This window comes from Drosophila sechellia, chromosome 3L (assembly GCF_004382195.2).
Source record: "Drosophila sechellia strain sech25 chromosome 3L, ASM438219v1, whole genome shotgun sequence".
Classification (NCBI taxonomy): domain Eukaryota; kingdom Metazoa; phylum Arthropoda; class Insecta; order Diptera; family Drosophilidae; genus Drosophila; species Drosophila sechellia.
The window spans coordinates 6,837,092-6,858,713 of record NC_045951.1 but is presented as its reverse complement, the minus strand read 5'-3'; the positions used below and the strand labels follow the sequence as shown (position 1 = coordinate 6,858,713).

The following is a 21,622-nucleotide window of genomic DNA, read 5'->3' as shown; positions in this document are numbered from 1 at the left end:
TGCGGCATATATTTTGTTAATTTTGTTACCTTTGGAGCTGCTTGGCTACTTGATTTAGTAGTTTACTATGCTTATGCACTGGAAAAAATTAGAAAAATATGAAACGAGACCCAAAGATTTTATAAATACGAATAAATATGTGGAATAAATTTCGTTAAATTAACAATATCTTTTACTTTCTGCCTAAAAGGTATTGATTTTTTACACATTTTTTTTCAAGTGCATCATGACTTGCAGACTGACAGCTGGTTACGGAGGGACCCTCTTAGTCTTTCATCGCCAACTGCCTGCTTTCATTAAACAATATTATGATGAGATGCGAGTATGCGGCATTTATGTGGCAACAAGTTGCGGATACTGGGCATGTTTCTAATTTAAATATTTCGCAAGTGCGCGAATCGAACGAAAATCGCGCACTACCATTCACAAGTGACCTAATTGAGACGTAAGTTCCTCCAGTTATCACAGCGGCGATTGTTCACTCACTTGTATGCCTGAGTCACAAGCAAAGTGGCAAATGCAATATGACGACATCGAGGGGTGTGGGTGTGTGGGGGTCACATGCAAATTTGTAGCCAATTTTAATTAATTTCTACATGTTTGCATTTATTGCTTTTTTAGTGAAAAGTCATACTTGTTTCGCTGCGACTGACTCATGAAGATTTATACTTGTTTTCGTTACGGAATGTCAAAATGGCACACATTGTTCTAGTTTCATCAACGAAGTCTACTACCATATTTTTAGGCCTATTTTTCCCTTTTTGTTTTGCTGAGTTTTTGCAACTAATACTGCTGGCATTCCCCTTTGCAAATGTTTATGTGTATTACATCAAAGTACATTTGCTTTTCGGCCAGTTGTCGCTGCCGGTTGCTGTTGCCGTGAATTAGAGTTGTCACACAGTGGCAACAAAATCGCAACAAAAGGGGAAACTTTCAACAGTCAAGCCCACGAATGTTAACACAAATGTGTGGCAAAAATGTTTGCTGTCACAACTTTTTTCCCTGCCAAATTCGGGGCATTTGTCATTTAATTAGAACAAGTTAGGTCAGTCCGCATGGAAATAAAAAAAAATCGTGCCGGTGGATAAAAATTCTAAAAATCCAGAAAATCCACAAAATTCAATACGTATGTCTTGAAATTTAGATACACCATTTTCTATGCAAGCAATAAGTCTTCAAAAAACCAACTAGTTAAGAAGGTTAAATTTTGGGCTTTAACTAATTCAATTTGGATGCACTTCATGCTTCAATATATTTAAAATATTTCACCAGAAAACTCAAACTGTCACAGAAGCCACCCATGGAATAATTATAGATTCGCAGACATGCGACAGCTCTCACTCAAGATTTATATGCAATAATTACAAGTTTATTTCGACATGATTGCAATATGCAATTATCGCGCTTTAAGTACGTATATATATGTATATATAAAGCTGAGCCCCATAAATCGCGAAATTCGCAGGCGAATAAGTTGACTTATTGACTAGCCCCGTCGACAGCTTCAATTTCCGCTGCTCCATCGCAAACTCCATCGACATAATGCCGTTGAAAGATCATTAATGTGGGAACTTCTAATGCCAACAAAATATTGGAGCTAAAAAAAAAAACTAAGATAGGCGAAGAAAAACTGCTGATGGTATAGGAACAAATTTAAAAATATACTCTGCAGCAATGGAATTTTAAATATTCTTTTCTTTAGGCATACATTGGAATGAGTTGTTGGTTTTCTTTAGCATTATAACCCTTTATATTTCTTTCTTTGTAAGCAAATCAATAGTTATTTTCAGAATTGAAGTGCTGACTTATAACGTGAATAGAATGTGCTAACATTTTGTATGATTTTGAATCAAGATTGCAGACATACTGCCAATATTTGCGCCAACAGATGGCGAAATAAGTACGTCAAGGGCAACCAAAAGCCGAATATTGCTTCTTCTTTTAAACCTATAGACTCTAAGTTATATTTATTAATGAGCTGCGCAAATATGCATAGTTAATTTTCAGTTCATTGCCGTTGTTTTTGCTTTGTTTGTTTGTCGGCTATTTTGTTTGTCGTTATGAATGGGTTATGATATTATCGGCAGACTTGGAAAAAAACTAAATGTTATTTAATAAGTAAATAAAAGCAACGCTAATCGTTGGCCGAGATTACCACAAACTAAAATGCATTTCCCGCACTTTCAATTATCATTACGAATGTCCGACTTCAAGTGGATTTGTTGGGCAATATGGAATTTTCGGACGTACACCCATTTACGTGACCATCAAAGGGGAATCGCTTAAAATAGTTGGGCGGACTTACCTCAGTCTCCAGCTGAATGGCACTGAATATTTTCACGTATTTCCTGGCGGAAGTGGGCCTTTTTCACTGCTGCATTGTTTCGGGCGACAGTTTCCAGCAGCAGGACACTTTTCACAAAGCCTTTGGACACTTTTCTTTTGAGCCCCGGCTTCCTTTTCTATATATACTCTCGGTTATTCCGTTCTTGTAATTCACTACACTACACAAAACGGGGGACAAAACGGGGTTTTATAAAGGGGTGTACTTGCGGAAGATCAATGGATGTGACCAAATGGTCAGACAATGATCGGTCATTTGTGATGGCATTGACATTGGCCAGTCATTGTCCAATCCAATAATGGCACAAAGCAGGAGCCACAAAGGCAGCCCGAAGGATTTCTGAACACAAAACACAAAGTAGACCGATCGGCTGCGGGGGACAACTAAGTTTCGCAATCAAAAGTGCACTGGAAATTCAATTCAATAATGTTATAAGAATATATGAAAGAAATCAAGCACGTATATATTTTGCATTCATTAAAAGTTTGTCTCTACATCAAAAGCTTTATGAAAAATAATTGACATTAATATGAAATATAAATTATGTGACTTTTTGTTGATTAAAATTGTTTACGACTCTTAAAATGTATTTTTATTACACAATTTGTTCAGTGAGTTTGTTTTTAGTATCTTGAAGTCTACGAGTTTATTTAGTTCGTTTTCAAATTTTATTTTGAACACATTTTTATGCACTTTTCTTGCAATGATATATTTTGAATCAAAGGTATGTTTTTTATTTTCTTTCATTTAACGCACAATCTCGTTTTATTTCACAGTGTACCAGTCTCAGCCGGCAAATTCGCGAGTTGTATGTTTTTCGTTTCGCAGGGGAGCACGCTTCGTTGTGGCCGTCACTCAATTCGCGTGTGGGTGCCCTGCGATGCGCTCCGTTCAGCGTTCAGACTGAGACTGAGGCCTGAAAAGCAGTCAGCCGGCAGAGCAGCTGGCAGCGCAGTCGGCAGCGGGAGAATGCCGACGAAATCAAAATGCTACCGTTTGCCGTCTATGGTAAATACATTTTGGCAGATACTTTTGTCGCTGATACCGATACAGATACAGATACAGATACAAATGGAACGCGAAATTCGAAATGCAATTAAAAGCATTGTTTTAAGGCATTCGAAATGGTAGACAACTTTTAAATTTAAATAAATTTAAATAAATTTAAATCGAGTTTTCGATTTAGTAAACAGCTGGCGCAACTTTGTTTTGCTGATCCAATATTTGAGGTGCAAACTGAACGATTTTAATTGACTTTCTACGAGTATCCTAAAAGTTGTGTACGATAAGCAAAATTGCGTATGAAATGAAATGAAATGAAATTTTTTTTTTTTTTTTTTTTTTTTTTTTTTACGCACGGGTCCCACGGCCACACCTCCCGCCCAACCGAGGAGCCGAGGGGCGCTGCCGTGTATCGTACGGCTCGATTCGCGAGAAAATATAGACGCGATATAAAAAATAGAATAGGAACGAGGAAATGAATATAATGTTAAACAATATTTTCAACAACAACGTTTTATGAACAATATTTCCAGTAACGCGAATTTCCTGCAAGTCAAATCAAAGCGGCAATTTTCCGCTGCTTGGTGCAGCGACTGCAGGTGCTTATGGCTTCAGCATTTTCCGACTTTTCCCTGCTGTCGTCTTTGCACCAACCACTTGGCAATAAATAGGGCCAACTGGAGACGCGAACCATACGGGCCAACACTTTCGTTTAACTTTGGCAAGGGAAAGCGGGCAGGACAGCAGCGCAAATTAGTTCCCAAGCGGCTTTAAAAGGTATGTGGGCCAAAGCAAAGGGATATTCTCGTATGCAATTACTCTAATGATAGGGTTTCGAAAATACTTGCAAATAGTTGGGCAGTAAAAACTCGAAAAGTGCTAGAGAGTAATTTGCCTAAATATATGATTCGAAACCTAGATCTTCAAATAAATCATAAGTTAAGAACTTTTAAGCAATTGTATTAGTTTGAGCACCTTAAATTGTTTGATTTTCATCACATTGCGTATACGCCCCGTTGCACCGCGTTGCAACCCAAGAACTACACCATATATTCAGTGCTGTTAATATAGAGAAGTAAATCCACCCACTTGTTGTATCTACCCATCACCAATGCGTTGCGTATACGCCCCATTGCACCGACAGATTCAGCCACGCAAAGCGGCAAAGGGGCAGCCACTCGCTGTGGCACAAACGCCGTCTGTCGATTTTGGCAGCAATTGACATGTCTACCCTCGTTGTCTTTATGACCGCTGTTTTACCCGCCACTCGAGAACAATTGCAAAACAAATTTGGAATGGCGGAAAAGGAAAAAAAAAATGTGCAACAGCAAAATAAACTACTAAAGAAAAGAAGCGCAATTATTACGGCAATCGACGATGATAACAACTGGCAAAAGAAATGCCTGGATTGCATATTACTTAGTTGTCGAGTGGCTGTTGACTTCCTTGTTGACCATGTAGTCTTATTTCGTAATTTATCACCCTTTTTTAATTGTCATATGGCCATTTCCAGTCTATTTTCACTAGGTAAAGAGTTTTGATAGCAGGCTAGAAAGTTAATTACAAGCCAAGCAGTATTATAAATTATAAATTATAAATTATAAATAGTTGCTTACTTACGGGTATATATCATCAAATATTTAAGAGCATACATATCGTCATTTCTTACTGTGTACTCGTACAATAAATTTAACTATATCTTTATTTGTTTATGTCATATCTCTTTCAATATCAAAATTCCTGCGAACAAATACATAAGTGACATGAATTCGTTTTTAATTAAGCCATTAATTATAAGCGATATTTCCTAGAAAACTATGATGAACAAAATGATGACTACAAGTACGGAGAAGTCGAAAAATTTTGGAGGGGCGGGAAAGCATAGTAAACACATGCCCATGGTCCCACATGTGCTGTGGCAAGTTGGCCGTCTTAATTATTTATACGTAATAAAACTAAGCATAATTTTCCAGCAACAATAACGCACCGGCGCCTCATTTGAAATTCTATAAATAAATTGGAAAGCAGTTGATATAGTTGGATGGCAAAAAGCTCGAAAGGCTCAAAACCAAAAAGCCGGAAAACTGAAAACACATTCATACAAGTTGTTGGGCAAAAAAAATTGAGCGAGGAAAAGCGCCACAGAGAGAGAGAGAGCGAGTGTGTGTGCGTGTGTTGGCAGAGAAAGAGAGCGCTGCCGACGTCGACTGCGACGCGGGCTCATGCGGCGTATGCGTAATTTTGTCCGCCTTATCAGAAAGCCATTGCAAGCAAACTTTATTTTAAAGAGCCGGGCCATTTATCGAACTTGCAACGTGTTGTCTACTACCGCCCCTCCTCCTTTGAATGGGGGTATTCCCCAAAGACCCCTCCCCCCTCAACCCTTTTCTGCCACAAGAGTCGCGTTGTTTGCACGCCTACTGCCCAAAGCCCGCCAATTGTTTATTCAAGCAGCATCACAGCATCGCAGCTCATGTTGGCCATGTGCACTTGAACTGCCTTCGCCGGCATGCCTGTGCATCCATTTGGCCGGCGATGTGTTTGTCTGGCCATTTTTTTCCCGGCTCCGAAGCCGGCCTGCGCCTCAGACACTGAGAAAAAAAGGTAATCTTCTGGTAAGTAGAAGTTAAGCAACTTCATTTAATAGCGCAACGATGTCAAAAAGATTTTTTTGTTGGATCAACTGACAAGTTATTATAGAAATATGAATATATGAATATAATTCTCTTAAAATACATAAAAAATAAGTTTATGGTCACATTAAAAGATAACCAATATATTGAATGTTGCCCATAAGTTTTTCTCTGTGTAATATGCGCTGATTGCAGTTGTTATCGCGGCAGTTTGTTGTTGTCGCCGGGTTTAAGCGCCTCTTAGTGGCAGTGAATCAGTGGCCAAACATGTAATCTGTTTAATGGCCAACTGACCGTGCATCGGACCATGGTCCTGTAGCATTTCACCCTGTCGCGTATACGCACTGTGAGCCAGACAGAATATTGGAATTTGAATAGATCTTTTGCCAAATGCTTGGGATTTTTTTTTGTGCGGCGCCTCTTGTAAATGCCCACCTGTTGAATACGGCAAAGCGAAGCAGAAACCAAAAAAAAAAAAAATAACGAAACAAATGCCATTTGGACATTTTGGGCCAAACAAAAAACGTGAGTAATCGTTAAACAAAATAACCGCCACAAAAAAACGAAGTTAGTCCAAAAGCGAACGTAAACTTGTTCAGCTGCTGATTTGCATAAACCGCTAAAACTGAAGCTGAAAAAAATAAACATTAAGCGCATTTCTGAGTAAACAACAATAACAAGAATCATTGCATTAAGTTCGACCTTAGCTGATTTTTCAATTAGTCTCGGCATCAAACGACTTCTTAAAACCCTTAATCTAAATCTCCGATCTTTTTGAGTATTTTATTATACTGGCGAAACCTGGCTTACAACATTCTTATCGGGTCTTTTGATTAGCACTTTTTACTCGTTTCAGACAACATTTATAGATGTCCACAATTCTAGAGTAAATGACCCGAAAATTCCATATTCGAACCAAAACATGCCCAATTTACATAAATACCGACCTGATTTGCCTTGACTTTTATTATCGAAAGTTTAAGCTTATTTGAATTTAAACAAATAGATAAGAATCCGATTGCATATATGTTTGATTATATGAAACCCTCATTTCCTGATCAAGCAAATTGTATAGTGTGGCGCTCTATATTTTAATTCGAAGTTTGTTAACAAAAGAAGTCTTCTGTGCACATATACTTGATGTTAACTAAAATCATTTATAACAGATAATCACCAATAAAATTTCGCTTTATTTTTCTGGGTATTTCTAAACCTGCTGGACTTTTTTTTTATAACCCAGTTTATTATTTTTTGACCGTTTATAGACCCCATATAAAAGCGCCTAATATGTTCTAAAAATTTTGATGCTGTTGATTAGCATCAGACTGGATTCGCATCGATTGAGATAATCCATTTACCCTATTAAGTCAAGTGATAATTTGCATTTTGAGTTTATCTATCAAAATAATTTTATTGCGTCTAGTTTCGTTGTTTATATTCAATATGTGTATGTATAAATATCTATATATGTATCTATATATCTATCTATATATGTATATATATATATATAAATATCTATATATGTAGGTGGCACTGAAACACACAAACATCTAGGCCATTTAATTTCTGAAAAGACACGACAAAGAAAAAGTGTTCTCACTGTTAAAATTCGATTTTCGCCCTTCGAATTCGCTTTTTGTACCTTTGCACTTTCGAATATATACTTTCTAAGACGTAGATGGCGCTTTAAGTTGGGGAAATTAATATGGGTTTTAGTGATGATTCTCACCTTATATATATAACAAGGCATGTGAAAGTATGCAACAAAAAAAGTTTGTTCGAAAACAATCAAAAATTAGAATTTGACTTGAGCCCACAACAGATGGCGCCCATAACTGGTTCGAGAATTAGCTAATGAGCTTTACATCTTGAAGGAGAAATTTTGTATGCAGCCTAATTTATTTATTTTTGAAGTGTAATTCCCAGTAGCACTCAAAATGAAATATTTTATTATTCTCCTTTAAAAGCAAAATGGCAACGCCCAACATACTTAGAAAATAGAATGGCAGCTCCCAAAATGAATAAATATTGGGATGACAGCTGCGGGAATTGGCGCCGAAAATACGTTCTTTTCAAATTGTTACTTAAAATTAGTTGTGTGATTAATATTTAAGTAGTTAACTATCAAAGAAAGTATCAAAGTTATTTCTTCTTTGTATTATTTAAAATGGTATAGAACTTGGACGTATTTTAGTAACCCAAGATAAATTAATTTAAATTTGTCAGAAATGTTTGTCTTTTTATAAATAATTTGTGTTTATTTCTATTTGTATGTATATAATATATATATATATATATTAATTTATATTATAGTTTCCCTTCTATGCGCTATGCAACTACATTTACTGTGCCACTACTTAGAGCCTAATTAAACGTGATTATTGTGTCCTTTGAGGTAATATTGATGCACGCCATCCCAGTGGGGGATGGCTAGTTGGCGTACTTGAGTCCTTCGTAGTATCCACCGCCCCCATTCAGAGCCACCATCATGGGGGGCGGGCTGATGGGCGGCAGGTAGACCGGCTTGCGATCAATGGGCGAATGATCGATCACATGGCTGCCACCGGACTGCGAAGGTGGCGGCGTCGTGGAGGATGTGCCGTGGTTCTGGTGCATGGATCCGTGGCCCTGATGGCTGTGGCTGGGATGGCTCGCATGGTGCTGATGGTGATGGTGGTGCGCCTGGGCCTGGGCCTGAGCCTGGGCGTGCTGGATGCTGGACAATCCGGGCAGCTGCTGCAGCGAAATCGAACGGAGGCCTGCGGATTCAAATTGAGAGGAAAAGCGATTAAACTGGCTGTTCGCGTTTTATGGACAAGCGCTAAAATTCACACTGCGTCGCGACGTCGGCGGCAACTATTAAAAGAAAGGGAAAAAACGGAGTCGATCGAGTGCGGCATAGATTACCATATGTTGGTGCTGCACCCCCCGCCCACCGTCCTTCGTAATTCGAGATGTGAAACGTCAGCAATTAAATTAGCCTGATTGACGCGAACACCCAGGAACATTGCGATCCCCCTTCACAAAGTCGCCCGGCACCCTTCAAGTGGCTGCACTGCGAGAAATACTAGGCCATCTATCTAGGAGTACTACTTGGAATTTTAAAAATATAGAAATGGATCTAGCCCTATGAACTGCATTTTTTCTTTCGATTTCTTTAAATCTATACACCCCACCCACAATTTCTCGCTGTGTAGCTCAACCCTCGTCGCTTTCTGGAGCTGCTCACTTACCGTTGTCCAGGCTGCCGGCACTTGTTGCATAGGAATAGCCAGCGGCCACGAGACTCGCGGTTGGCGCATAATCGCTTTGAAGCGTCGCCGCCGCTCCCAGTGGCGAACTTGAGGATGATGCCGATGGGGCCATTCCCAGGGCGGAATGGGCCAACGGAGGCGTGGTGGCCGAGCCATTCAGATTGCCGCCGGCTGCCAGGCAGGATATGTTCGTATACTGGGGCAGGGCGCCCACGCCCATGCCCACGCCCACCGACGACGGGCCACTGTGGGCGGCATGGGTGTTCCAGGGATCGGAGAAGCCTTGACCACCAGCCGGCGAGACGCCGCTGGCTCCAGCTGCACTATAATCGTAGCTAGCGAAGGCAGGCGAGGCGTAATAGTTGCCATTATCCTGGTGGGAAATGAGAGAAGTAGTAAGATATTATATGATTTTAAGTTGTTAAAAAATCGTTGAAGCTTACCATTCCCGCATCGCCATAGCTGCTGGCGTAGTATCCATTGGCATGGCCGGCATATGGCTTCACCTTGATCTTGGAGCGATAGCCCCGCGGCCTGCGCCTCAGACTGCCCTCGTCCTCGAAGAGATGCGCCGAGTTCTCGTCGATGGTCCAGTAGTTGCCCTTGCCCGGCTTGCCCACGCCCATGCCCTTCGGCAGCTTCTTGAAGCACTCGTTCAGGCTGAGATTGTGTCGCACCGAGTTCTTCCAGCCGACGTAGGGTCCTCGAAAGAATTCGTAGCTGCAATGATAAATATGAGTTTAACAACGGATAACTGCGTATACTTAATATCAAGAATTCATGATGGTCTTAAGGGCCCATCATTATGTTTGCCTTTGGCATTGGAGCTTAAAACCCAGCGAAAATTGATAATCAAGCGTTTATTTATTTTACTCAGCCTTTGAGGCTCAATTAAAATTTCTTTTTTTTTATTTCGATGGGATCAGAGTGTGGTGTCAAACAAACAAACGATGTCAGCTTAAAAGCCTCTCACGCATTTGGAATCCCCACCAACCCCGGATCTGCCCCTTCGACGCTCAAGTGGATTGGATCTCCGTCTCGTCGCCGAAATCGAAATCCAAACAAGCGTCGCGAAATATGAGATATTCTGAAGGATGCGCATGCGGCAAGTCGAGTTGGCCAAATAGAATCGGATGCCCATTGAAAAGGGCCAGCGACACATTTTTGCAGTTGTAGCGACCGACACGGATCGGTATTACTGGTATTAATAACCATATGGGCCGGAGTGTCGATATCGCCAATTGGCTCCGTCTGAGATGCCGCCACCACTCTGCAGATCGGGTTAATCGAGGCGAAAGCAATTCAATTTTAAAGAAACTATTACTCTTCAAAAATGTGTAACTTAATATAAACATTAACAAGGTGCAACTTCATTGGTACAAAAATTTAAAAGGAATTTGCTCATTGTACCTATTAGATATTCATTAAGCTGCAAGTTACCTTTCCCTTATTTCAGATATTTTATAGACTCAATTTTGAACTGTTACTTTTCCCCATCAATGCCTTGCAATAGTTACCTCTTCTGCAAGTATGCGTAAATCTCGGAGAGCGTTAGCTTCCCAGTTGGTGATTCCTTGATCGCATGTCCAATCATATTAATATAGCTGAGAGCTGGTTTCTCTGGCCGCCGGGTACCGGACTTCTTGGTGGTATCCGGAGTGCTCGGCGCATCCTGCTGGCTGGAACCACCTGTACCAACTACCGCTAAGCCCGAAACCTTGTTCTCCAGATGATTCTGACTGGGCGGCGAGGATTCAGATCCGTTGAGCGACTTGGCAGGCGAGGAACTCGAACTGGAGTAGTTCAGCACGGGCATGCCGTGCGCATTGCTGATCACCTGCGACGGCGATGTAGAGATCCGCGGCAGGTAAGCGCCGCCTGGTGAGTGCTGCAACTGCTGGGATGGCAACTGCTGCGGCTGCTGTTGCCCCGCCTGCTCCTGGCTGGTCAGCAATTGGTAGTCGTTCGCACTGAGTATGGTGTTGTTGGAGCAGTACTTAATGGTGGACGCGTACTGATGGTTGAGTGGCTGCAGCTGTACCTGCAACGGCTGCACCTTGGCGGATGATGTGCTGGAGCTAACGTACTGCAGATCCTGCGGCAGATCCGTGGGCGTCTTCGAATGCGATTGCGGGGAAGCGGATCCGGCCGAATGGGCGGTCATCAGTACGCCATAAGGGGGTATGGGACTGGAGGATGCCGGCGGTGTGCCCATGCTGTGCAGGGCACTCAGGCTATAATGCTGAGTGGACGAAACGGGCGTGGCAGTGGGCGTTACCTCCATGTAGTGCTTTAGCTCCATATACCCGATGTTCGGTTTCTCATCGATCAGCTCCGTGGGTGATTCTCCGCCACCCATTGTCTGGTAATTGCCACTGGATAACAGATTCCCTGCTCTATATAGATGTCCAGTGTGGCTATGTTGGTGCGGGTGGGTGTGCGTGTGGGTGTGCGCATGTGGGTGGCTAAAAGGGGGATGGGCGCGGGGATCGTGGTAGTAGCCACCCAGCTGATCCATGGTCATAACCGAACGATCCGAGACCTCTTCACTTTTAATCATATTCACTGGGCTTTTCGGTTTCAACAACGTGCGTGTTGTTTCAAAAATATTTTAAAAATATTTTCCTTTTTTTTTTGTATAAATATTTCTTTTTGAAATAATTTTCACTATTATTTCGAATCGAAAGTACGCGCAATTCTTTCCGGCGGAGTGGAATTTTCTTTAACCACTGCAAGTACCGCACCGCTTGGCTATTCTCACTCGACTGAAACGGATGGCAGATCGCTCCCGCTCCTGGCACCACGATCCCATTCGATACGATCCACTTGAGTTGCCATCGGCCGGAATTCTTTTTTTAGTACGCCCACGCCTTACGCAAATCGCTCGGTTCTCTCCCTATTTCTCTCTCGGATTCCCCATGTGTACATATGTATGTGTTTGGGCCATGCCGCCAATTGGCTCGTTTTCCCGGGGTTTTCCTCTCGGAGCAAATGCAAAATATATAGAATTCAGGTCTGTGACTTGGGTACTGCGGTTATTGGAGTACATTTGCATGGCGGAACTTAGGTATGCCAGGTATTTGGGAAACCTAAACGGGAATCAAGGGAAAGTCGAGATCTATAAGTTGGTATCAAAGAAAATAAAATGAAATGCATGCTTTTAGTTGGTTCTAATTAATAATTAATAATTAATAAATAATGAAGGAAAGTATAAAAGCTTAAAATAATTAGATTAATAATACCATATAATAAGAGGCTTGTATTGTAATTGTGATCTTTTTGGCAGTAAATCATTTCAGCCCGAATTTAGTTAACTGATCTGCTAATTTCATAAACATGCCATCTGTGTTTAGTCGCTAAATTAGTTTATAGCGTATTTAAATCTATTCTGATCCCAAAGATCGCGAACGGAACCCACACACATTACTGACTCATTATCGTTATTGTTTCCGTTGCGAATTCGGATTGAGTTTGGATGCACCTCCCCGCTGGGAGTGTCTACCATCTCCCCGCTGGCCAGTCAACAGTTAATAAATAGTCGAAGAACAGAGAAAGATCCTCGAAGATCGTAGCCCGCACAATTAGGCACAAATGAATTAACGTATTCGGCGGAAAAAAGGAAGCTGCCGTTGCTGCTGAAGGCGGCATTCGGATTTCGAAACGAGCTGTTAATTGATTTAGTCGTTGCCTGGCACGGATCCGGACCAAGATCGGGCATGGGAATGGGAATGGGATCGGGTACGGGTATGGCCATGTGGGTCCAGGGGATATGGCTGGGTGGCTGGAGCGGAACGCCGCCGGAGAGCGGACCGTTTAGCAGCACCGCTGAGTGCCGCCATTGCTGTCAGCACTACGCCGACTCGTTGGCAGCAAGACGACCGTGACGGTGATGGAAACATGGGCGTAGAAGGGGGGGATTGTTAATTTAAATAAATACATAAATAAAGCTAGAATTGTAAATGCACTTTCAAGCCAATTTGTTGTACATACATACTATGTAAAACTGAGTTTCAAAATGATAATGTTCTGTAAACAAACATGCTTTACTTGAGTACTAAGCTTACAAAACTAGAATATCTTTCTTTTTGGAGCTCATAATATACCTTATTTTCTTTTCTAAGTTCTATGTTTAATGATTTTAAACTAAATGTTTAAATCGCTCTAATATCTCCATGTAGAATCTTTAATCTATCTTACTTAATCACTAGCGACTAATCCTAACAAGATCCCCCCTCACTGCGCCACTGAACGGAGACGATGGCGACGCCGCTCTGCCTGGCTCCCTCTCGCTCTGGCCGTATCGCCGGCTCGCTCTCGCCCTCGCTGTCGCCGTGGCAACGATTCAATTCGGTGCTCGGTGCCCCAAAACAAGATACGAGATACACAGGGGCGCGCACAAAGATACAGATACATTCTGTGGCGGGGACACACGGGGGCGGAGTTTTGTTTACATTTCACGAAATTCTATTTGTCGACGGCATTCGGGCATTGATTGAGAAAATCGAAGGAGAGAAAATTCCGCTCGCTAGGTTACCATTTTCTTTTTGGCTTTTCTTTTTCCTTTTTGGCTTTTATTTTCTGGCTGTCTTGCAGACGCGGCCTGAAAGATATTTTAATTCCATCCGCCACTTTTCTTATCCACTCGCCATTTTCTGCGAATTTCCCAGAACGGCCCATTTGGGTTTTCCGAATTCCGCCGTCTCTTTAGTAATTTCCAATCGGGCATACAGATATTTTTCACTTTTGGCCATATTTCCCGCGGCTTCTGCGGTTTGGAGGCCATAAATTAATTTTACTTTTGATTATTATTACTTCTCCTTAATCGCTTTTTTTTCTTATTTTTTTTTTTTCGTTTTGCACGCTGTTTTTGTTTTGTGCCGACTCAGGAATTTCTCGGCGAGTGAGGAATAAATTAAGCAGGCCCCACCAATAGCTCACAGACCCTGAAATGGCGGCAAATTAATTAATTGCTCTGTTTGGCGATGGATTCCCAGAATCGGAAAAGTTATGTGCGACTATGCATGTCGGTAAATTACAGAAGTCCAGAAATCCTTAATGATTTATGTTTTTCGCATTGGTTTTTCAGCGTTAATGAAATGGTTTAATAGTGATTTTATTTCATTTGTTGGCTATTTGGACTTTTTAAAAATATATTTTAAAATTTACAAAAATTTTCCTACACAATTTTATCCTACATTTACTGCCTACAGAATATTTACCGAAAAACTGATCAAAGATTCGCACACCACATTTGACAGTTTCCGTTTCAGAAAAATGTTTGCCAAGAAATTTCAAAAATGATTTTCGCTGCTATGATTTTACTTTTGCATTTCCCGGTACGACATCTTGTCTTTATACCAGATTATTAATAGCCAGTGTCCGAGCCAGAAATGCAATGCATTGGCCACCCACCCATTGAGCAGATGCGTCAGGCGCATCTTAACTGGGTCAGCAGCTTCTCTTGGTCATCTTGACTTGGTCAATGGACTTTCCAAACACCTACTACACGCTGTGAGAGCGAGCTCTTCTTGTGGTCATAAGACGGATTCATAAACACTGGCAAGGGAATTCCCAAACAAAAGTCGTCATCAGTCCGTGGCACATTGTTGTGCCAGTTTTCAAGTTCAGATAATCATAATAAAGATAAGTTGGCATAGACGAGAGGCGTGCTTCTTGTTTTGCTTTTAATTTTAATGTTAATGTTATTAAATGGCCGAAAATTGTTTACTATTATGGGTGTTTGTAAACAAAATTATGTATACGACGCGTTGAGCCGCCTGATCAGCGATCTTCTATCCCAGGCGATCCCATTGATGCTGCTCCTGGATGGGCAGCGCATCTCAGGCATTGTTTAAACTGTAGTTTTAATAAACATTTAACAATTAAACGCTGTACTCTAAACACAACACAATCCGACCACCACCAGCACCATCCCAACTTTTGTATACAAGAAGAAGCCGCATTCGGATATTTGTTCTTGCACACTGACCTACAACAACTGGTGAAAGCAAACAATTGCAACTAAGCCAAATCCAGCCAAGTCCAGCGACCACGCCCCTCCCGCCCTATTAAACAGTCCACTAATAAATAATCAAATGGAAAATCGGGCTGATAGCGAGGATCGAGGTGGAAGTCGAATGAATTTTCAAAATATTTACATAGAGTTTTCGAACCGAAAATTATGCCGTCTAGTTAAACTCCGCTGCCCCGCGCGCCCTCCCAATTCTCAGTTGGCCAAGACTTTGTTTAAATATTTACATTCGGCTGTGTGCAATTTGTTGCCTAGATCTCACTCACAGCGACTGGTGAATGCGATTCGATCCGCTTTTTGTTTATCACCATCTTGATTAGGATCACGTGTTGTGGCCAAAAACCAAAATCAAATACACAAAGTTTGCTCTATTTTTTTTTTCTTCTAACCAGCCACCGTTTAAGTTGTTATTGTTCTTTCCCACGACTGTGATTATGTGTTTGTAAATATTTATGAATTTCCACGTTTTATTTCCCATTAAATGCGAGCAGTTCGCCTTAAGTGGATTCGATCTTGTTTGGGCCCAATGCGGTTGACAAACTTGAGTGGCATAAACACTGGGACGATGGCCCACAGTTCAAAAAGGTAAACTCAAAGGATTGGCTATCTGTGTAAATAGGAAGCGAAATTGGCACGAGAAACTAAACAGAAGTAAGCGGAAACGGAAATGGTTTAATATGTTCTTTAATATATCCTTATGCAGAAGAGAGAAGCTATAGTGCTATGTGGCTAAGTAACCATAAAATATGAAATAATAATGTTTATAATTACAATACCCCAGAAATATTAGAAATAAATAAGATATTTCTATATTTAATTTATTTTGCTATACGAAATTGAAAAAATTCCTTTGTTCTTTTAACCGAATGCTACAAATACAACATGTACAAATTCGGCTAATTGCATTTTCGGCTCCCGCCTCCTGTTGTGACCAACGATTGCCACACTTTGGCACTTCACTTGGCCATAAACACCTTGGCCGCTGTGGAAACGTGTGTGCGAGTTTGAATTCAAGATGGGCGCCTTGCGCAAGATGGCCAAGAATCGCCCGCCTTTCAATCTCATCCGCGTTGCCATTGCCAAACTATGCGAACCATGGACAGAGGCAGTAAAAGTCCAGAGACGCCTCCAACTCATCAGCTCACATTTGGCGCTTTTGCGCCATTCAACTGTCGAGGCTGGCGCAATAAAATCGAACAATTTATAGACTGGCGATCCATTTGGTGCGCAATAATTGCGCCAAATGTACAAAAATTAAGACAAAGAGAGAGAGAGAGAGAGAGAGAGAGAGAGAGAGAGAGAGGGAGAGAGAGAAAGAATTAGTGTGGAAAAAAAAGAAAAGCACTTCGGATGCCCGAAAATCGAGATCGCATCCGATTCTACACTTGGACTGCTGTTGTTTGGCTTTTAGTTTAATGGCCGGTACTTAAAAACGCGTTGACTCACAGAACAGGAAACCGAAATTGAATTGAATTTGAAATTGAGCATCTGATCGCGGCGATTTACTCGCTTTTCATCGACCCATCGATTCCGCAACGTTGGCAGTAATTAATCTTCCCGCTTAAGCACCCATTGCCAAAATGGCTGTTCTACAGTCTTCGGTCTACAGCTCGATTCTTATGAGTCCCCCATTCCCCAATCGATGATCTCGATCTGGGATTTTGTATCTTGTATCTGCGATGGCATCTGTTTCGTTTCATTTGACGCCCATTGTCGTCAATGGTCCTCCGCTCTTCTGCAGTCTTCGCCGCTCTTCTCCGCCCACCAATTCTTCCGTGTCGTTCGCTTTGTTCTTCCAGGGCTTTTGTAGACGCGTTTTTTTACGAATCTCAGTCTTTGGCCTTCGAGGGCAGCGCACCTGTGGGGTTAAAAATATACGAGTACGGATACGCGGGAAAATAAAGTTCACTTGCTCAACATTGAAATGTCATGGGGGTTGTGTTTTCCAGCGCTTGACAGTCGAATGCCGAAACTATTTGCTTAAATGTTTTTCACGTTCCGAAGGTAAAACCAGCCTTAAAAATTCTTGTGATCTGTGCAGAGCAGTGGAAGGATTTCTCTTTCACTTTCTCTACCCTTCGATGGATTTAACCATCTACCCAATTTTCTTGACAAGCCATCAACAGCACATCATTAGTAGTCAGTTGAACAAGTTCGAAACCCCCAACTAAGATCATGTTCAAGTGGTTTTAGCGTTGGAAAATTCCCTTTTCTTTTCATTTTAATCAACGGCGACATCCTGACGAGGCAGTCGCTAATTATCCGCACCATAAATCGAAGCAATTGAGGCGCTGACGACAAATATTTTGACGTGGCGCCGCCACGACGATTTCCCCGATTTTCCCCGCTTTTCCAGCTCCCTTTGCCCATAAAAAAAATCCAGAGGTTCGTGGCAAATGTGTGGTCGACACTTGAGTTCGATTTTGGAAGCGGTAGCCACGGGGTACTGAAAACTCTCGGCTTGTAATTGCAACCGAAACCCAAAACAAAAAAATGCATGCCAAGCAATTGAGAAGCGGATCGGCCTTGTGTCACATTACTAATCGATTTTTCCACACAATTCAGCAAAAAATTCTGGCTTAAAGATAGTTTTGGCCAGTCAAATTTGGCAGGAGGAAAGAATGTTTTTAAATCGAAAATCAAGTCACCCTTGTTTTCTGTGTCAAAAAGCAGCAGCTTTCAAATCAAAAGCATAAAAAACTCAGTTCAGCACACAATTTGGACACTTATATTACCAAAATTTCTGTTATAAATTATTGTTAAAAAATTATTCAGTTAAAACATGTTCAAAATACGCAGTTTAGCGCTCATGAAACTGAGTGAAGGCGTTTTCGGTCCGAGACTAATGGCTAAATCGTCGAAGGATTCGGGCAAGGATTCCTGCAAGGGTGCCGATTCCAAAAAGAAGAAAGACAAGAAGAAGAAGGATATGTGTGGCAGAAGTGGGTAGCATATTACTTTAAAAAGAAGCCTGCTAATCTATGAGTTTTTTTTTTTAAAGCTGTTGTTCCCACTTCACCACGTTGCAAAAACAAACCCGGCGGCGCAGACAAATCCAAAGATGAGTGCAAGAAAAAGTAAATCAATTAGCCTCTTTAACAAAATCACAGCAGGCCCTTAAAAAAACTTCAAGCTGCTTTGGCACAAGTCTAAATTAAAGTTAAAAAACAGAACATGTCCCGACTTTTGCTGCAGTGCCGCAGAACTTTGCTGATCCTGCGCCATCAAACGGCGGTGGAAAATGAGAAAGGACTCTTTGGCAAGCTGCTGGGAAAGTGTCAGTCCTTCGGCAAGGAGGAAAAGGATCTTGGCCAGCAGGAGGAGGAGGAATCAAAGAGGTCTTAGGTAGGAAATTCAAATGGTATACATTCAATTTTCTAAGATATTTACTATCTTTTTTTCTTTACAAATCCTTACAGTTCGCATCAGAAGCTACCCCCTACCCATTGAAGATCATATAATGGGCAGCAAATTACCATATTGTTGCAGGGAGCCCCAGATGAATCGGGTCCATTTTACGGGCAGCTCATAAAACGGAACATTATAAAGCCATAAAGCATCAACTAAAATCGGGCAAAAATAGCTTTGGAGGAGCACAGGCGATGGCCAGACTTAGACAAGTGATACAGCATCCATTTCCCTGGTCGGTTTACGATGTCTGAAAATGCCAGGCATCGGAATTCGATGGCGAGGGGGGAAAGGACAGGAATGACCAGCAGCGAGATGTATCTAAATTTTAAGCGAACCAAATTGTTAGATAAAAGCAGCCGTTTCTCATTGAACTATGTGAACTAGCGTTATTTTCTCAAGGGGAAAAACTGCACAATCTCAGCTGGCAGGTGCTTAAAAGCTCCCACGTAGCAGCAAACCATACTTGCAATCCACGAAGTGCAAATTTCCAATCTCGCAGATACTCAGATACATGACAAAGATGAGCCGGAATCCAGAAGCCCAACATCCGTGAGTGGGTGAATGTGGGGATATGGGGGATGTGGCATGATTTCTCGGTGCTTCCCATTTTTATGGCAATTCAATTGCATCGCCAGCGACTTTTGTTTCCTGCCGCGAAGCGTTTCTCCCCCCGCCCCTTTCTCCGGCACACTGCAGGTTGCAACCGTATGGCCATGTAAGATCTATATTTTCGGCTTTTCCTTTGCGGAATGTAAACAAAAGTGAGATATATTTATATGCATATACCGACATAGTCACACTTGTCGGTTCAATAGTTGAAATACTATTTTCCCCAGCTCCATTCATTTATTTTTATATTTTTTGTTGCCTTGCGATGCGTTTGAATTGATCGAATGAATCGGTGTAATATATGTTCTTTTTTTTTTTGGGTAATTATTACTTTATTGCAGTGTAAACAAATGCGATGCGGCTTATTTTAGTCGAAGAGATTATTCGCTCGGATTTTACGATTCTGCGGCCTCATTTCGCTGGCAAATCTTCGGAATTTATTGAATAATTGGGGTTACTCGGGGTCTGAGGTATCTTTCATGTTAGCTGGACTAAGTAAATACATATATGTTTTAAACATAAATCACTTTTATTAGTCAATTCTTTACAAGACAATTGATGGATCGGAAAGAAACCGAACGGAAGATTTTCATGCTGGGTAATATATAAATTAGGCATTTTCCACAGCAACAAATTTAAGAAAAACATGTTTACCCTATATACTTATTAATAATTAGTTATTACCAATATACAATCGCCAATAAATTCAATGTAACTACCAATTTAGACCCCATTCCCAAACTCCATTCCACTTTTCCCGTCGATTGATTTTCACCACTTGTCGGTTTCCAGACGTCGTTTTTGAAAAAGTGCCGAAAATCAATTGGATAATCCGACGATCGACGCCCAAGGAATCCATCAGTACTCTTTAAACTCCAGACTCCAGACTGCAACTTCACTTGGCTGCAGACTGCAGATTGAAGGGGCTGATTTTTGGTGGAAAATGGGCGCTTTTCCCGCCTGTCTGTTCCACCTTTCAACGGCCGGCGAGAGATTTCGTCCGAAACTACATTTTCCAGCCTGCCGAATTATCGGGGAAATTAATCTTTTCAATCTTGAGTTTGCCCAGTGCCACAACACAACACATGTGCCAAACTCAGCACGCAGGACACTGAGAGAAATAGGAACTACTTGAGTAAGGATTCTCAAAAAAATATATATTTCTATTCATATTTGTTATTAATAATTAAAGCCTTTTCTAATTGGTAAGAGTTAATTATTGTTGTTATTTAATCTATAAATTTTTGATAAATTATTTGGCAATATTTGTATTTTTGAATTTACCAGCCACATACCAAATTTCATATTAATCATTCCCGAATTCCCGCCAGAAATCAACTTATGCTTGCACTATTTTCTCGCAATGCATGGTATGTGTGGCCTGGCTAACGGTATATCTATTTCAAGGCCCATCCTTGTAATTGCTCCTCCATCATCTTCTCTCTCCTTCTGCTGGAAGAAAGCCGCTGCTTTCTTGTTGTTGTTGTTTTTGGTTCTCCTTCCTCTTCTTCTTCGTTTTCCCGATGGCGATTGAAGTTTTGGATGAAATGATGCCGACATTCGTCAAATTTGTTGGCATCAGCAAACAGTTTGGGATTCCGATTCCGATTCCAAATCCGACTGCAACAACAACACAGCGAGCTACAACAACAACAATGAGAACAACAAGAGCAGCAATGTGGCAGCGTGCGCCGCATTCGCGGGCAGTGAGTGCAACAGAGATGGGTAGAGGGACCACCCACAGTGCAGCATCGCTGTCTCTCTCTCTCGCTCGCTCGCGCGGCGAAAACCGCATAAATCCATATTTCTCTAGCTTGTGCTTTTACGATTAATTACAGAGGTTGCAGGGTGTTGGGGGTAGCACAAATGATCATTCATTCACAAGACAGCAGATACCCCCAATATAACCCCCCACCCCCTCTTTCTACACCCCTCTGCAAATGCCGCACGTTTCGTGTAAACATGTGTAAATCATGACCCGTTGATGGCCTTTATTTTCAGGGGTGGGCAGGGGGATGAAGGGGCGGTTGTTGGGGGGAGGGGGTGTTTCTTTAGGGGGATGGGGCCACATGTGACGTCCTCCGGCGGCGGCAAAACTTTTGCACTGCGACCCCATCCCCATCCTCATTCCCATTCTCATCTTTATCCGCATCCTCGTCTTCCTGCCTTCGCATCGCTTTGTTTAGATAAATTAGCTGCGGAAAGAACACCCCCCACCCCCTCCCCACCGCGATCACAAAATAGTTCCCTTTAATATCATCGATTTTGAAAAAAAAAACAGAGCAGCTTCTATAAGTGGAATTATGCTAATGGAATTTTGAGATATTAAAATTAGTTC

At 41.6% G+C, this 21,622-nt stretch overlaps 4 protein-coding genes across 12 annotated transcripts in view; 2 read left to right on the top strand and 2 right to left on the bottom strand.

Annotated features, from left to right (window-relative positions):
- Positions 1 to 3,251, bottom strand: part of LOC6611087 (collagen alpha-1(XV) chain) — a 54,104-nt gene extending 50,853 nt beyond the window's left edge. For 5 of the 9 annotated variants that reach the window (XM_032717734.1, XM_032717739.1, XM_032717740.1 and 2 more), the window contains exons 1-2: positions 3,101 to 3,250; positions 2,306 to 2,504 (exon numbers count right to left, since the gene is read on the bottom strand). The gene's annotated coding sequence lies outside the window, so the exon portion shown is untranslated. Of the gene's footprint in view, positions 1 to 2,305; positions 2,505 to 2,943; positions 3,034 to 3,100 lie in introns of those variants that run through there. The other 4 variants (XM_032717745.1, XM_032717736.1, XM_032717737.1 and 1 more) reach the window with 4 other exon arrangements.
- A 5,014-nt stretch (positions 3,252 to 8,265) lies between these two features.
- On the bottom strand, positions 8,266 to 12,002 carry LOC6611084 (forkhead box protein biniou). Its single transcript, XM_002035605.2, has 4 exons — positions 10,751 to 12,002; positions 9,677 to 9,953; positions 9,213 to 9,606; positions 8,266 to 8,738 (listed from the first exon to the last, which is right to left on the bottom strand). The coding sequence occupies exons 1-4, from the start codon at positions 11,791 to 11,793 to the stop codon at positions 8,410 to 8,412; spliced, it is 2,043 nt and encodes a 680-aa protein (XP_002035641.1). The 5' UTR covers positions 11,794 to 12,002; the 3' UTR covers positions 8,266 to 8,409.
- Positions 12,003 to 17,915: 5,913 nt separating this feature from the next.
- LOC6611083 lies at positions 17,916 to 19,046 on the top strand. The gene is made up of 3 exons (XM_002035604.2): positions 17,916 to 18,206; positions 18,266 to 18,609; positions 18,684 to 19,046. Exons 1-2 carry the CDS (start codon positions 18,047 to 18,049, stop codon positions 18,343 to 18,345), a joined length of 240 nt encoding a protein of 79 aa, XP_002035640.1. The 5' UTR covers positions 17,916 to 18,046; the 3' UTR covers positions 18,346 to 18,609; positions 18,684 to 19,046.
- LOC6611082 lies at positions 18,420 to 19,046 on the top strand. The gene is made up of 2 exons (XM_002035603.2): positions 18,420 to 18,609; positions 18,684 to 19,046. Exon 1 carries the CDS (start codon positions 18,439 to 18,441, stop codon positions 18,607 to 18,609), a length of 171 nt encoding a protein of 56 aa, XP_002035639.1. The 5' UTR covers positions 18,420 to 18,438; the 3' UTR covers positions 18,684 to 19,046.
- Positions 19,047 to 21,622: the final 2,576 nt, after the last annotated feature.